Here is a 14,233-nt window from a genome sequence, read left to right as displayed (position 1 = left end):
GGAACATTTCCCCTCACTTCCTGTTCTGGCGACAACTGTAACATTTTGCATTTCCCATCACTTTTATTTTCTCAGCACGAACAGGACAAACAGAGAGGGTAAAAAATACATTGTGCTGCATTGTAAATTGTGGGTTTACAGATAGAAGCTCAGCACATCCAGTGACACCCCTGAAGGGGTTAAGTGGTGCAGTGTGTCTGTCCATTCAGAATATTCTGGAAGGGTGGCACATGTGGATGGCAGAGCTCCTATGGCACCAGATGGGGGGATGGGGGGGGGTCTGAGTAAGCAGAGTGCTGTGTGACATCACACCTGGACTGATATGGAAGTGGGGAGGATCCTGGGCTCCCATATGCTGGGCTCCCTGTGACGTCAGCCCCTCCAGGCATACATAAGACTCCAGCCTGCAGCAGGATCCGCACACAGCCTGTCACAGGGACATTACTGCAAAGGACTTCTCCCTGCCACCCCTGGGATTATAGCAGACACACTGCCAGCCACAAGTAAGTGGGCGTTCTGTGTTCCATGGTGACCCATCCTGGCCCCTTCCTCCTATCATCGCTCCAAAACTTGGCTACAATTCTCATTCTGCACAGCTCTTAATTAGTTTTGCAGGAGACCTTTAACTATGTCACCAACATAGACTGCAGCGCTGCACAGGAATGCATTCAGCTGTACATTGCATGTGGAACCCGAGGATCCGGGGTGTCTGGATTATTTCTAGGGGATCCCCATAGATTACCAACATATAGCATGCTTGTCTTGTATTAGTTTGTGGAGCACTTTAAGAGACTCTCATTCAATGTATGTATTCCGGTATATTAATACAATGTATAGTCTGACGGTCATACAATGTATGTATTCCGGTATATTAATACAATGTATAGTCTGTCGGTCATACAATGTATGTTTTCCGGTATATTAATACAATGTATAGTCTGACGGTCATACAATGTATGCATTCCGGTATATTAATACAATGTATAGTCTGTCGGTCATACAATGTATGCCGGTATATTAATACAATGTATAGTCTGACGGTCATACAATGTATGTATTCCGGTATATTAATACAATGTATAGTCTGACGGTCATACAATGTATGTATTCCGGTATATTAATACAATGTATAGTCTGACGGTCATACAATGTATGTATTCCGGTATATTAATACAATGTATAGTCTGACGGTCATACAATGTATGTATTCCGGTATATTAATACGATGTATAGTCTGACGGTCATACAATGTATGTATTCCGGTATATTAATACGATGTATAGTCTGTCGGTCATACAATGTATGTATTCCGGTATATTAATACGATGTATAGTCTGACGGTCATACAATGTATGTATTCCGGTATATTAATACAATGTATAGTCTGACGGTCATACAATGTATGTATTCCAGTATATTAATACAATGTATAGTCTGACGGTCATACAATGTATGTATTCCGGTATATTAATACGATGTATAGTCTGACGGTCATACAATGTATGTATTCCGGTATATTAATACAATGTATTGTCTGACGGTCATACAATGTATGTATTCCGGTATATTAATATGATGTATAGTCTGACGGTCATACAATGTATGTATTCCGGTATATTAATACGATGTATAGTCTGACGGTCATACAATGTATGTATTCCGGTATATTAATACGATGTATAGTCTGACAGTCATACAATGTATGTATTCCGGTATATGCACACAATGTATAGTCTGACGGTCATACAATGTATGTATTCCGGTATATTAATACAATGTATAGTCTGACGGTCATGTAATGTATGTATTCCGGTATATTAATATGATGTATAGTCTGACAGTCATACAATGTATGTATTCCGGTATATTAATACAATGTATATTCTGACGGTCATACAATGTATGTATTCCGGTATATGCACACAATGTAACATCTGACGGTCATACAATGTATGTATTCCGGTATATTCATACAATGTATAGTCTGATGGTCATTCAATATAGTAGTTAGTGTATGTACAATCCTTTGTTACAGTGTATTCATGCAATGTATCATCTAAAGTCCATAAAGTATGGTTTGATGGTGCTACAATATATCATTCCATGTATGTACAGTATCGGTATTGAATATATCATTCCATGTATGTACAGTATCGGTATTGAATATATCATTCAATGTATGTACAGTATCGGTATTGTCTGATAGTGATATAGTATAACATTACATGAATGTACAATGTGCTAATTTCGGTATATGAATACAATGTATCGCCACAAGTCCATCAAGTATTGTCTGCACATGGTGGTGATAGATTGCACTGATCCAATCTATCATTTCATGTATGTGCAATTCATTAATTACGGTATATTCATACAATGGATCATCTGAAGTCCATCAATATTGTTTGATGGTGACACATTGCACTTAAAAAAAATATAATCCGAGTTGCAATGTAATTAGTTGAATCATTAGACTATAATAAATGATTCTATAGTCACCAATCACCATGCCTTGCACTGATGTATAGGAACCCGAGGACATGGGGAATACGTCAGTGTATGGGCTGCCTGCCAATTCAATGCCATCACATGATTTCACAAAGTCCAGTGTTGGCATTTAAAGGAATTGAATGAAATGAAATGCTTAACAATAATGATTATTTCACTATAAACTCATCATCTCTGGAAGAGGGTCTCCTACAAAACCACAAAACGAATGCCCCCCCCCCACTCCAAATACACCCTCCATGTGTACTATACAGAAACATTTTATATGAGTTCAGTTGTCCAATCTGACTTTCATAGACTTCTTGTATGATACTAATGTAGAATCAATAAGCGGTAAAGGAAGGTATTAAAATATGTCTAATGGAGCAGCATGGAAAGGGTTAAACGATTTCCCAATCCGAGTTGTGGAAAGCTGACCGCCATCCAGGAGATGGAATTCCCAGGACAGGGCTTGCTCAGACTTGTAGTTCTCCAGCAATGGAAGAAATGGCTGACCGCGGAGCGCCCCCTTGTGCCTGATTTATTTTGTTTGGTGTAAACCAAAGCAATGAGTCGGGTTCTTTTATCGTTTGGTCTGTCGCTCTTTCTATTGGTGAATGTTTCTTCGCCTGTGCCTGATGGCTGAGACTTGTAGTTTCGACGTGTTTCCATGGCTTGCGGCCCTTTAAATGCCGCAGTAAGGTGAAGGGGGACATAATGGAAGGGGAGGCAGGGGGAAGGGCCAGACATAGCAAGAAAAGTTCCATGAAATAATGTATTTATTAAGTTATGAAGATGAGGGGGGAAAAAAATCTGCCGAGACATTCACCGCCCCTGGGGATTGGCCATCTCCTCATAGTCATTGTGGTGTCTGTGCCGCGAGGTTTGTATTTCACAGGAGAATAATTTAAAGGACTGGGCTCCGATCTCACTGATTCATTCATGAAGGGGAATTCGATCTACGAGGGGACAATGACGGTGCCACGGAGACGGCTCAGGCGATTCCACTTGGAGGCAGCAATGAGGCTTCATGATGAGAACAGACCTGACACATGGCTGATGCCCTTTGTCAGTTATTTGCGGAAAGCCATTCCTCTCGGCTCAGCATGCCGAAATCTCCAACCCCATCAAGAGACGGCACCGTAATATAAAACAAGATAAATATCTGGGCACCCATCCAATCTAGAAGGTAGAATGAAGGTGGGGGGGTTGCTGGATCTCAAATTACAAGGGATATCCCCGGGTAGGTCTCAAGTAGTGTAAAGGGAATGGATACCCTTAGGTGGCTTTCCCAGGAGTGGTGGCCAAAGGTTGGTTCTTAACCCAGATAAGGGCTAGTCCACACTAAATTTATTATGACATTGTATATCATGAAATCCGATTTCAGGAGTTTAAGAGGTCCCCCTCAATCGGGGGCTTCAATTATTTATAGCACTGATAAAGGGAGACCATTTGAACTCCTGAAACATGTTGGCTTTCTGTAATACAAGATTCTCATTAAAAGTACATTAAAGCGGGAGTCCGCCGGGACTCCGCGTTTTTTTTTTTTTTTTTAAAGCCAGCAGCTACAAATACTGCAGCTGCTGACTTTTAAAATAATGACACTTACCTGTCCAGCGCGCCCGCGATGTCGGCACCCGAAGCCGATCTCTCGATCGTCTCTCGGGTGCTGCCGCCGTCATCTTGGGTATGGGAATCAGGAAGTGGAGCCTTTCGGCTTCATTTCTCAGTTCCCTACTGCGCATGCGCGAGTCGCGCTGCGCAATAAGGATGGACCCGCTGCCTCTGGGATCTGTGTGTTTCCCAGCAGGCAGCGGGGGACTTTCGGAAAGGGGCGTAATCTACGCCCCTTTCCGCAGAGAGCTATCCCGGAAGTGGGTGCAGATACCTGTACTGTACAGGTACCTGCACCCCCCTCCCCCCTGAAAGGTGCCAATTGTGGCGCCGGAGGGGGGGGATTCCAATGAGCGGAAGGTCCACTTTAGGGTGGACCTCCGCATTTTACGCTTGTTATGGAGATTTCCTCAGCACCTCTAGTTCAGTCTCTGGCAGATGATGTTAATAATTGGGAAAACAACCATTGTTCCATTGTGATGCAATGTTCACTCTTCCAAATTCCAAATCCTTCCACTTATTTGTGGGTCTCCAGGAATTAATGTTGGTTATGTTCCTCTTTCAGCAATGACCCTGAACCGCAGCGACCGGATCAAAAGCCTGGAGAAGAGAAGGGGCAGCATGCCACTCGCCATGCACCAGCAGCTCCACCGGAGGAGCATGCCAGCCGACGACAAGGAGCTCCGAGGAAAATCTCCTGCCGGGGAGCTCGCCAAACTAGTCCGCTACCCCTCCTACAACCCGGCTGACGAGCAGCGCGAGAGCTGGGCGTCCGATTCCTCAGACTCTGTCATATCCTCGGGAAGTGACTCCGAAGACCACCTCTTCAAGGTCATCATGCTCGGTGAGCATGGAGTGGGCAAGTCCAGCCTGGCCAGGATTTTCGGGGGTGTGGAGGATCTTCAGGATGTAGAAGAAGCAGGTAAGGTCACACTACACACAACTGCAGGCTTAAAGGTGACTAGGGATCGGCAAAACTGAGAGTTCTGATTTCCCCAAAATTTCAAGAGATTTCAGATCAATTTCTTAATTTTGATGAAATGCGTCGTAGTGGAAGGTGACATCAGGGGGGTTTTGGTTGTTTTCTGGGGTGTGATGGCCTTTATTGGTCAGTGGGCTTTCATTTTCTCCTGAGGGTTCCAGAAACTCTTTTCAACCAAACAGTCACATAACGAAAAAGCACAAATAGAAAGACTAGAATGTCACATAAACTAAATGACCCCAAATATACAAAAAACACTCCCAATAAATAATAAAAAAAGTAGTAATAGTAAAAAAGTAAGGGTGGCAGCCCTTTAAAATGAGATATTATTAGTTCATAAGTCTAAGGAGAAAGCCAAACAACCATTCAAATCCTTTCATTAAAAAATTAGTTCTCATCAGAATAACACAAAACAGCCAACGCGTCTCGCTTGCACAATAAATGCCTTCCGGGGTCAGGTATTCTTAAGGTGCCAAATCACTAAGGAGATGTCGTAATTATGTAGAATAATATAATCATATTATGACTTGGTGATTGTCCATCTTTGGGATCCAACCGCGTACAACACCTGAGCCCTGAAGAAGTTAGCTTGGTCTGCGAAACGTGTCAGATTTTTTGTGTGTTCCCCTACTGGGAATTAGGTTTATCATCAAACGGCTTTTGCATATTAGCTGTGACACATTGGGGTTGATTTACTAAAACTGGAGAGTGCATAATCTGGTTCAGCTCTGCATAGAAACCAATCAGCCTCCAGGTTTGGTTCTCAAAGCTGAAGTTAGAAGCTGATTGGCTACCATGCACAGCTGCACCAGATTTAGCATTCTCCATTTTTAGTAAATCATCCCCCCATGTGTCTGTCCTGAAAGGTGCCTTTTAAGGTGAGCCTGTCCTTGGTCACCCTGGACTGAACTCATTTAGAAACACAGGTAATAGTATAAAAGTAAATAGCTCCAGCCGGGTATGATATTGGAGCCGGTGACACGGCTGTCATAGCTGAAGATATGACCACCTTCTCCATGATTAACATACATCTGTTGTCTGACCTGATTCCGGTCTATATTGAGCCCTGACTCACCTCTGATAACTGAGCTCCCTCGTTTATTCCCCATATGTAATGCATACAGGTAAAGGTGCCTGAAATATGAACTGTCTGTGGTGCCCATAACATAAGGTGTGAAAATAGAAGAAGGTCCCTTTATAAGAACGATCGCAGCAGATAGATTCAATCCCGAATTGTACAATGACAGTTGTGATTGGTTCATTATCCATGATCAGGGTTTAGACTCCACCCATTAGATATTTGGTCTCCCTAGCTGACCCCTCATGTCTGTATTGATCACCGAAACCAACTTTGTAACATTGTCACAACTTTTCTCTGATAAAAATCATTTTTTTTGTTAAAAATTTGATATATTTTTATTTTTTTTAGGAAACACGTATGACAGATCGATAATGGTGGATGGGGAGGAAGCCAGCCTACTGGTCTTTGATATTTGGGAGCAGGTACTTTATTATTATTATTCACTTTATTTCATTTGTTACCAAAGGAATTTTATTTTTTTATGGATTTTATGTATATTGGATATTTTTTATATTGTATTAATTAATTATATCAATTATATTGTATTAATTAGTTATATATTGTAGTTTTCTGCAGTCTTTAGTTTATTAGGCTGAAGTGGCATTCATTCTGTATAGCTAATGTTTTTTTATTTTTTTTATTTACATTGCGTGATTCATTAGCTCAACCATAAAAATGTTCATTTCAATATATTCCTCAATAAATCCATTTTGTGTGTCTTTGCAAACCCAGATCTTACCTTGTTAAAGTAGCAGTGACATCATCACTGTGCTGTACATAGCCTGTGCAGAGACTAGAGCTGTGGGAGGGGCCCGGCAGGACCCACCCACTAAGAAGAATACACATGACAAAAGAGTTCTGCTTTAATTAAGAGGCTGTATAAGCAAAGCACTATCCATATTTCCACATTTGTTGAATGATACGTTTGAGCTGAACTCCGGACATAAAGGAAAATACACAGATTAAATACACAGGGGAGAGATGACTTCCCCGCCAAGGGAACTTTATTTATGTCCATCCAGTCCTAAGATTTACACAGCTCTGCCTCACAGCCATAGGTGTGTGCAGCCTATTGCATTAGAGTGTGCATCCCAAAGCTCAAACACACATGTGTGTGTATGTGTATATACAGTATCAGGGGTGTTCCTAGGTCTACAAAAGATCTTGGGCTAGAGCCCATTGCAGCATAGTAAAGAAAGTCATATGCTTGGGCGGGCATACACATGTATATACGGTAATATACGCGTGTGTGTGTGTATATATATTACCAGAGAGCTCCCCACTTACATCAGGGTCCCAAGAAAGCCTCTTCCTTACATCAGAGTCCCCACAGAGCCCCCCTTACATCAGGGTCCCCAGAGAGCCCCCCCGCTTACATCAGGGTTCCCAGAGAGCCCCCAAATTACATCAGGGTTCCCAGAGAGCCCCCCACTTACATCAGGGTTCCCAGAAAACCCCCCACTTACATCAGGGTTCCCAGAGAGCCCCCCACTTACATCAGGGTTCCCAGAGAGCCCCCCACTTACATCAGGGTTCCCAGAAAACCCCCCACTTACATCAGGGTTCCCAGAGAGCCCCCCACTTACATCAGGGTTCCCAGAGATTCCCCCACTCACATCAGGGTTCCCAGAGAGCCTCTTCCTTACATAAGAGTCCCCTGAGAGCCTCCCCCTTGCATCAGGGTTCCCAGAGAGCCCCCCCCCCCCACTTACATCAGGGTTCTCAGAGAGCCCCCCTTACATTAGGGTCCCCAGAGAGCCTCCCCCTTAAAATCAGGGTTCCCAGAGAGCCCCCCACTTACATCAGGGTCCCCAGCAAGCCCCCCCTTACATCAGGGTCCCCAGAGAGCCTCCCACTTGCATCAGGGTCCCCAGAGAGTCCCCCTTACATCAGGGTCCCCAGAGAGCCCCCCACTTACATCAGAGTCCCCAGAGAGCCCCCCCTACATCAGTGTCCCAGAGAGCCCCTCTTACATCAGGGTCCCCAGAAAGACCCCCACTTACAAAAGGGGGTCCCAGAGAGCCCTCCACTTACATCAGGGTTCCCAGATAGCCCCCCTTACATTAGGGTCCCCAGAGAGCCTCCCCCTTAAAATCAGGGTACCCAGAGAGCATCCCCACTTACATAAGGGTCCCCAGAGAGCCTCCCCCCCCCTTCGGAACCCCTGCAGAGACTTGGGGGGCTATGGGCCCCAGATTCCACCCCCTAGCGACTCCACTGTACAGTATATATATATATATATATATATAAATCACACATTCTTATCAACAAATGTAAACAAACATTTTAAAATGTATTAAAACATGGATTGTGTCAGTCAGTAGAGCAATGGATAGTGTCCATAGAGCAGTGGATGGTGTCAGTCAGTAGAACAGTGGATGGTGTCAGTCAGTAGGGCAGTGGATGGTGTTAGTCAGCAAGGCAGTGGATGGGGTCACTAGAGCAGTGGATGGTGTCAGTAGCATGGAGAATCTGTGCCGCACAGGGTGATTAGGGTGTGCCCAGGCACATCCGGCACACCCTGTGTACATTCCTATGCTCACATCACAGCCCTGTCTGACTGGAGGAGACCTGTTTTTTTCTGTGCTGTAGTTCATTAACACTTCCAGGAGAGGCAGCAGACTGACAAGCTCATCCCTCTGTCACTCTGCTCTCTGCTCCAATCAGTGCGTCCCTTGCTAACGCATAAGCGCTCAATCAGCACGACTCATTGGCTCCTTGTGCGGCTTTCTCCTACCCAGTCTGACCTCTGCTGTACAGATCAGATTCAGGTACTGCCACTGTTTTAATAAAATAGTGGCAATAAATGATAATAAATACAGAGCTGCATTCATTTGGAGTTCAGCTTTTATATGGTTGGTCTCCCCGAGACTCCTAAAGCCGTATGATGATTTATAAGGGATGTTATCCTGTCTACACCTTTAAAAGGATGAATGATCTTCATATATAGGTAGCTATGATAGAATTATTAACATATATGTGATATTAGAATCAATACCATGCAGTATATGTGATCCGTAATTGATCATTTCTATGTCTTTATTTCTCCAGGATGACAATCACTGGCTCCACAACCAATGTATGAAGATGGGGGACGCCTATGTCATTGTGTACTCCGTGACCGACAAAACCAGCTTCGAAAAAGCCTCCGAACTCCGAATCCAACTGCGACGAGCTCGCCAGTCCGAGGACATCCCCATTATCCTGGTTGGGAATAAAAGTGACCTCGTCAGATCGCGGGAAGTGTCTGTGGATGGTGAGCGGGATTTCATTCTTATATACTTTATAGTAGGAATTGCCAAAAAGTGAACATCCAACACATTTCAGGGGCTTTCTGAACCCCTTTCATCAGGGCTAAAATATCGAATGTAGAACTTATATCATTACGGCTAAAATAATAAAATATTGCCTGAATCATATATATGTAATATAATGAAGATCTAGCCTTTGTTTTAATGACATTCATCAATAAAATGATAAAAGTTCAGGAATCTGAATTAAAACATTTAAATCTAGTTATAAGTTATATTAAAATAATACAATTATATTAAAATTCATGTATAGAATATATAAAAAATATATAAAAGAATATAAATAATGATACATAAACAATAATAAAACTATATTTTGTGTAGGAAACACTTCATTAGAAATAAAAAATGTCCAGTATGAAGGACAGATATTTAAAATTTCTATTAAAAATACATTTCATAAAAAAAAAAATAATAATTTTATATATATATATATATATATATATATATATAATTAATTTAAAATTGTATTATTAAAAATAAATTTCATAAAAAAAAATATATATATATACACAATTTGGACTCCTGTGGTGTATAGAAGCTGCCAGCCCAATATTCAAATTCCTTAAAATTACACCACTGCCAAACCATACAAGAATCTGAAATACATAAAAAAGCAACAATAATAATAAAACTGAATAATAAAAAGCAATACTACTACTACTACTACTACTACTAATAATAATAAAAATAATTATAACGATTACAGAAATTAATAATAAAAAACAATAAAAGAATCTAAAATATTTAAAAAATAATAATAAAAAATGAAGGCTTGATGCACCTTGGATGCTTTGGCCATTTCTCCTTTGATAGAAAAAAAAAGCTTGATGCATGTAATGTATTTAGGCAAGTCAAGCGTTTGGACGTTTATTCATTTCATTAGACAGAGTAATAATTTATTCTGTCTATTGAAATGAATTAACGTCCCTAGCGCTAATGCGCATTTAGACACATTTAGGCGTATCAAGCGTTTTTTCTGCCAAAACGCTGCTGCTCCTACACACATTGACGGAGGTTTTTTTTCTGCCTCTAAACTCCTCTGTACATGGACACATGAAGGGGACGTTTAGAGGCAGAAAAAAAAAAGAAGGCTGGATGTCCCCAGTAGCAGAGTTAAAATCCTCCAGAGTGCATGAAGCCTAAATAAAAAAAATTATTACAAATAATAATAATAATAATAATTATGAATAATAATAATAACCTTAATAATAATAAATAATATAGTACACTATATAAATATATAAAATAAATGTAATAATAATAATAATTATGAATAATAATAATAATAACAATAATAATAAATAATATAGTAAACTATTAATAATAAACAATATAGTAAACTATATAAATATATCAAATACATTTATTAATCATAATAATAATAATAATAATTATGAATAATAATTATAAAACATATAGTAAACTATATAAATATATCAAATACATTTATTAATAATAATAATAATAATAATAATTATGAATAATAATAATAATAAATAATATAGTAAACTATATAAATATATAAAATACATTTAATAATAATAATAATAATAATTATGAATAATAATAATAAATAAAATAGTAAACTATATAACTATATAAAATACATTTAATAATAATTATGAATAATAATACTAAATAATATAGTAAGCTATATAAATATATAAAATAAATTTAAAAAAGCACCCCAGGGGTTTCAGTGATAATAATTCTCTTTCCCAAGCAAAAAAAACATGACAGGGGCTCCAACCAACACAAAATAAATCTGTCTTTGTCTATATAACTGAATGGGATTTACTGTCTAGGATAAGGAGGTCCGAATATTTGAGGTATCAATATTGAACATGTTTGAAATGATACATTTTATTACATTGAGTAACGTTTTTCCTCCTCCTCCCGCAGAGGGCCGGGCCTGTGCTGTTGTGTTCGACTGCAAATTCATCGAGACCTCGGCCGCCCTGCACCACAACGTCAAGGACCTGTTCGAGGGCATCGTGCGCCAAATCAGACTGCGCAAGGACAGCAAGGAGGACAACGCCCGACGAATGGCGAGCAGCAAGAGGCGGGAGAGCATAGGCAAGAAAGCCAAGAGGTTCCTCGGGAAGATTGTGGCCAAAAACAACAAGAAAATGGCTTTCAAACAGAAATCAAAATCTTGCCACGACCTATCCGTGCTCTAAACGCCCCCCCTCCCTGCCCCCACCCAATACTGGACTTGTTCTTCTGTGAGCAGAAGACGTAGAAGGCGATAGACAAACCCAAATTAGAGCTCAGATACTTGTTTCTAATTTATGCCTTAATAAGAAAAGACTTGACAACGTTGCATTACGAGTTCTGTGGCGGTCGGACGATCACGCCCACGAGCAACTTTGTGCCTCCTGACATGCTCTGTGTCGGACCGGTTGCTTTGGGCTCGGAGGAAGACGCCATTATCTACGTTTGTTTTAAAACTTGAACATTTTTGTACGCAGGTCCGTACAGACTTTTTTTTTTTTCCTTTTCTCTTTTATTTTTAATTTTTTTGGTTTCCTACAGTTCGCCATTACAGGAATCACGTGGGCGCCGACGCCTCGGGACGGACATGTAGGCGACTGTAATTTATGAACTGTATTGCACTTCCATTGATTGTTTTCAGACGGTTTTACTATTTGTTTACAGACAGATTTTGTAATAAACTATTTACTGTAATTAAAAAAAAAAGTTTCTTATATTTTAATTGCGCTGAAAAGAGGAGTGATGCATTGAGAGATGAGATTTGTCAAAAGTGGAGAGTGCAGCTCATGAATGAGCCAGTACATGGGACATTATCGCCAACGTAAAAACTGAAAACAGATATGAGTTTATTATCTCAAAAACATGAAAATGAAACAATATGTTGACATGTATAAGAACATAAAAACAAAATAGATGCAGCGCTAATAACAACACATAATTGAAATACGTGATAAATTCATTCGTGAATAATGAATACAGTTAATTAACCACTTCCCGACCAGCGCACACCGATGTACGTCGGCAGAATGGCACGGGCAGGCATATTGGCGTACAGGTACGTCCAATCTTTAATGCCGCCCTGCCATCGCAAACCTGCCGCCGGCGGCGCACTCGCATGCTGGTCGGGACCCCCATGAGTCAGGTCGCGGGTCCCGCGGACTCGATCGCTGCGGGCATACCCATGATTGTCTCACGGGGCAGCTGAACGGAGAGATGCCGTTGTAAACAGCATCTCTCCGTTCTGCCTAGCAACAAGTGACGCTGATCTCTGCTCCATGTGATTCGAGCAGAGATCAGTGTTCACTAAATGAAAGCCCAGCCCCCCACAGTTAGTAACACACCCTTAGGAACACTTAACCCCTACACTGCCACCCCTTGGTTAACCCCTTCACTGCCAGTGTCATTTACACAGGAATCACTGCATTTGTATAGCAGTGATTGCTGTAGAAATGACAATGGTCCCAAAAATGTGTCAAAAATGTCAGATGTGTCCGCCATAATGTCGCAGTCACAATAAAAATCGCTGATCGCCGCCATTACTAGTAAAAAATAAATTATTAATAAAAATGCCATAAAACTATCCCCTATTTTGTAAATGCTATAACTTTTGCGCAAACCAATCAATAATCGCTTATTGCGTTTTTTTTAACCAAAATTATGTAGAAGAATACGTATCGGCCTAAACTGAGGGGAAATTTTTTTTTTTATATATATTTTTGGGGGATATTTATTATAACAAAAAGTAAAAAATAATGCGTCTTTTTCAAAATTGTCGCTCTATATTCGTTTATAGCGCAAAAAAATAAAAACGCAGGGGTGATCAAATACCACCAAAAGAAAGCTCTATTTGTGGGAAAAAAAAGAGGATGCGAGGTCAGTAGGGCAGTCTATAGGAGTCAGTAGGGCAGTGTACAGGCGGCTATGTTACAGTTCTGACCTGTGAAATTTCCAGATCGGAATGGCAGCTACAGTAGCCAGCGACACACTGTGCAGATCGAGGCTGTATCTGTAAAGGAATCTGATCTCAGGTATGTGATGTGTGGAGAGGAGGAGAACTGTTGAGTACCCTGTGTTCAGTATGGGCAGTGCCGGGACAAGATGATCCAATGCCGAGGGTGAGATGGCAAACTGAGACATTAACATTTATCAGCACACTCACCCCCTAAGCATTATTTCCCATTTCAAGCCTAAATTCTCCCCAAAGATGCAAAAATTCCCCCTCCTCCCAGTTCAAATCCTCCTCCCAACACAACTCCCCCCTATTCCCCCCTCCTAGCATAAATCTGTCCCACCCAAAATAATCACCCATCCTCTTTATCATCCTAGAACAAACCCCCCCCAAATCCCCCCTCCTAATACACATCCTCCCCCCATCTAACATCCCATTGTACACCCTCCCTAGCAAAGAACCCCTCCTAGCACAATTCTTCTACCCCCGAATTCCCTCTCCTTGCACAAATCCCCCCATCACCCCTCCTAGCACAAATCTTCTTCCCCAAACCCCCCTCCCAGCACAAATTCTCACCCCTCCCCAATCCCCCTTCTAGCACAAATCCTCTCCCCTCAAACCCCCCCCCCCCCCTGCACAAATACCCACCAATTCCACTCTTAGTCCCACCCCAACCACTCCTAGCACAAATCCCACCATCCCCCAAATCACCCATCCCAGAAAAGATACCCTTCCACCATCCATCCACCACTGACCTCTCATCCCAAACTTTACTGGTGCCATATTGAACTTCCAGTGACCAATATGACAGA

The 14,233-nt window shown here is 41.3% G+C and overlaps 1 protein-coding gene across 1 annotated transcript; it reads left to right on the top strand.

Moving 5' to 3' along the window:
• The first annotated feature begins 367 nt into the window (after nucleotides 1-367).
• RRAD (RRAD, Ras related glycolysis inhibitor and calcium channel regulator) lies at nucleotides 368-12,178 on the top strand. The gene is made up of 5 exons (XM_077453385.1): nucleotides 368-503; nucleotides 4,667-5,023; nucleotides 6,513-6,586; nucleotides 9,216-9,420; nucleotides 11,381-12,178. Exons 2-5 carry the CDS (start codon nucleotides 4,669-4,671, stop codon nucleotides 11,656-11,658), a joined length of 912 nt encoding a protein of 303 aa, XP_077309511.1. The 5' UTR covers nucleotides 368-503; nucleotides 4,667-4,668; the 3' UTR covers nucleotides 11,659-12,178.
• Nucleotides 12,179-14,233: the final 2,055 nt, after the last annotated feature.

Source organism: Lithobates pipiens, unplaced genomic scaffold, assembly GCF_037356315.1.
Source record: "Lithobates pipiens isolate NorthernLeopardFrog02 unplaced genomic scaffold, aLitPip1_a1.2 Scaffold_10, whole genome shotgun sequence".
Classification (NCBI taxonomy): Eukaryota; Metazoa; Chordata; class Amphibia; order Anura; family Ranidae; genus Lithobates; species Lithobates pipiens.
Note: the sequence above shows the minus strand (reverse complement) of the source record. Positions and strands in the feature narration are given on the sequence as shown.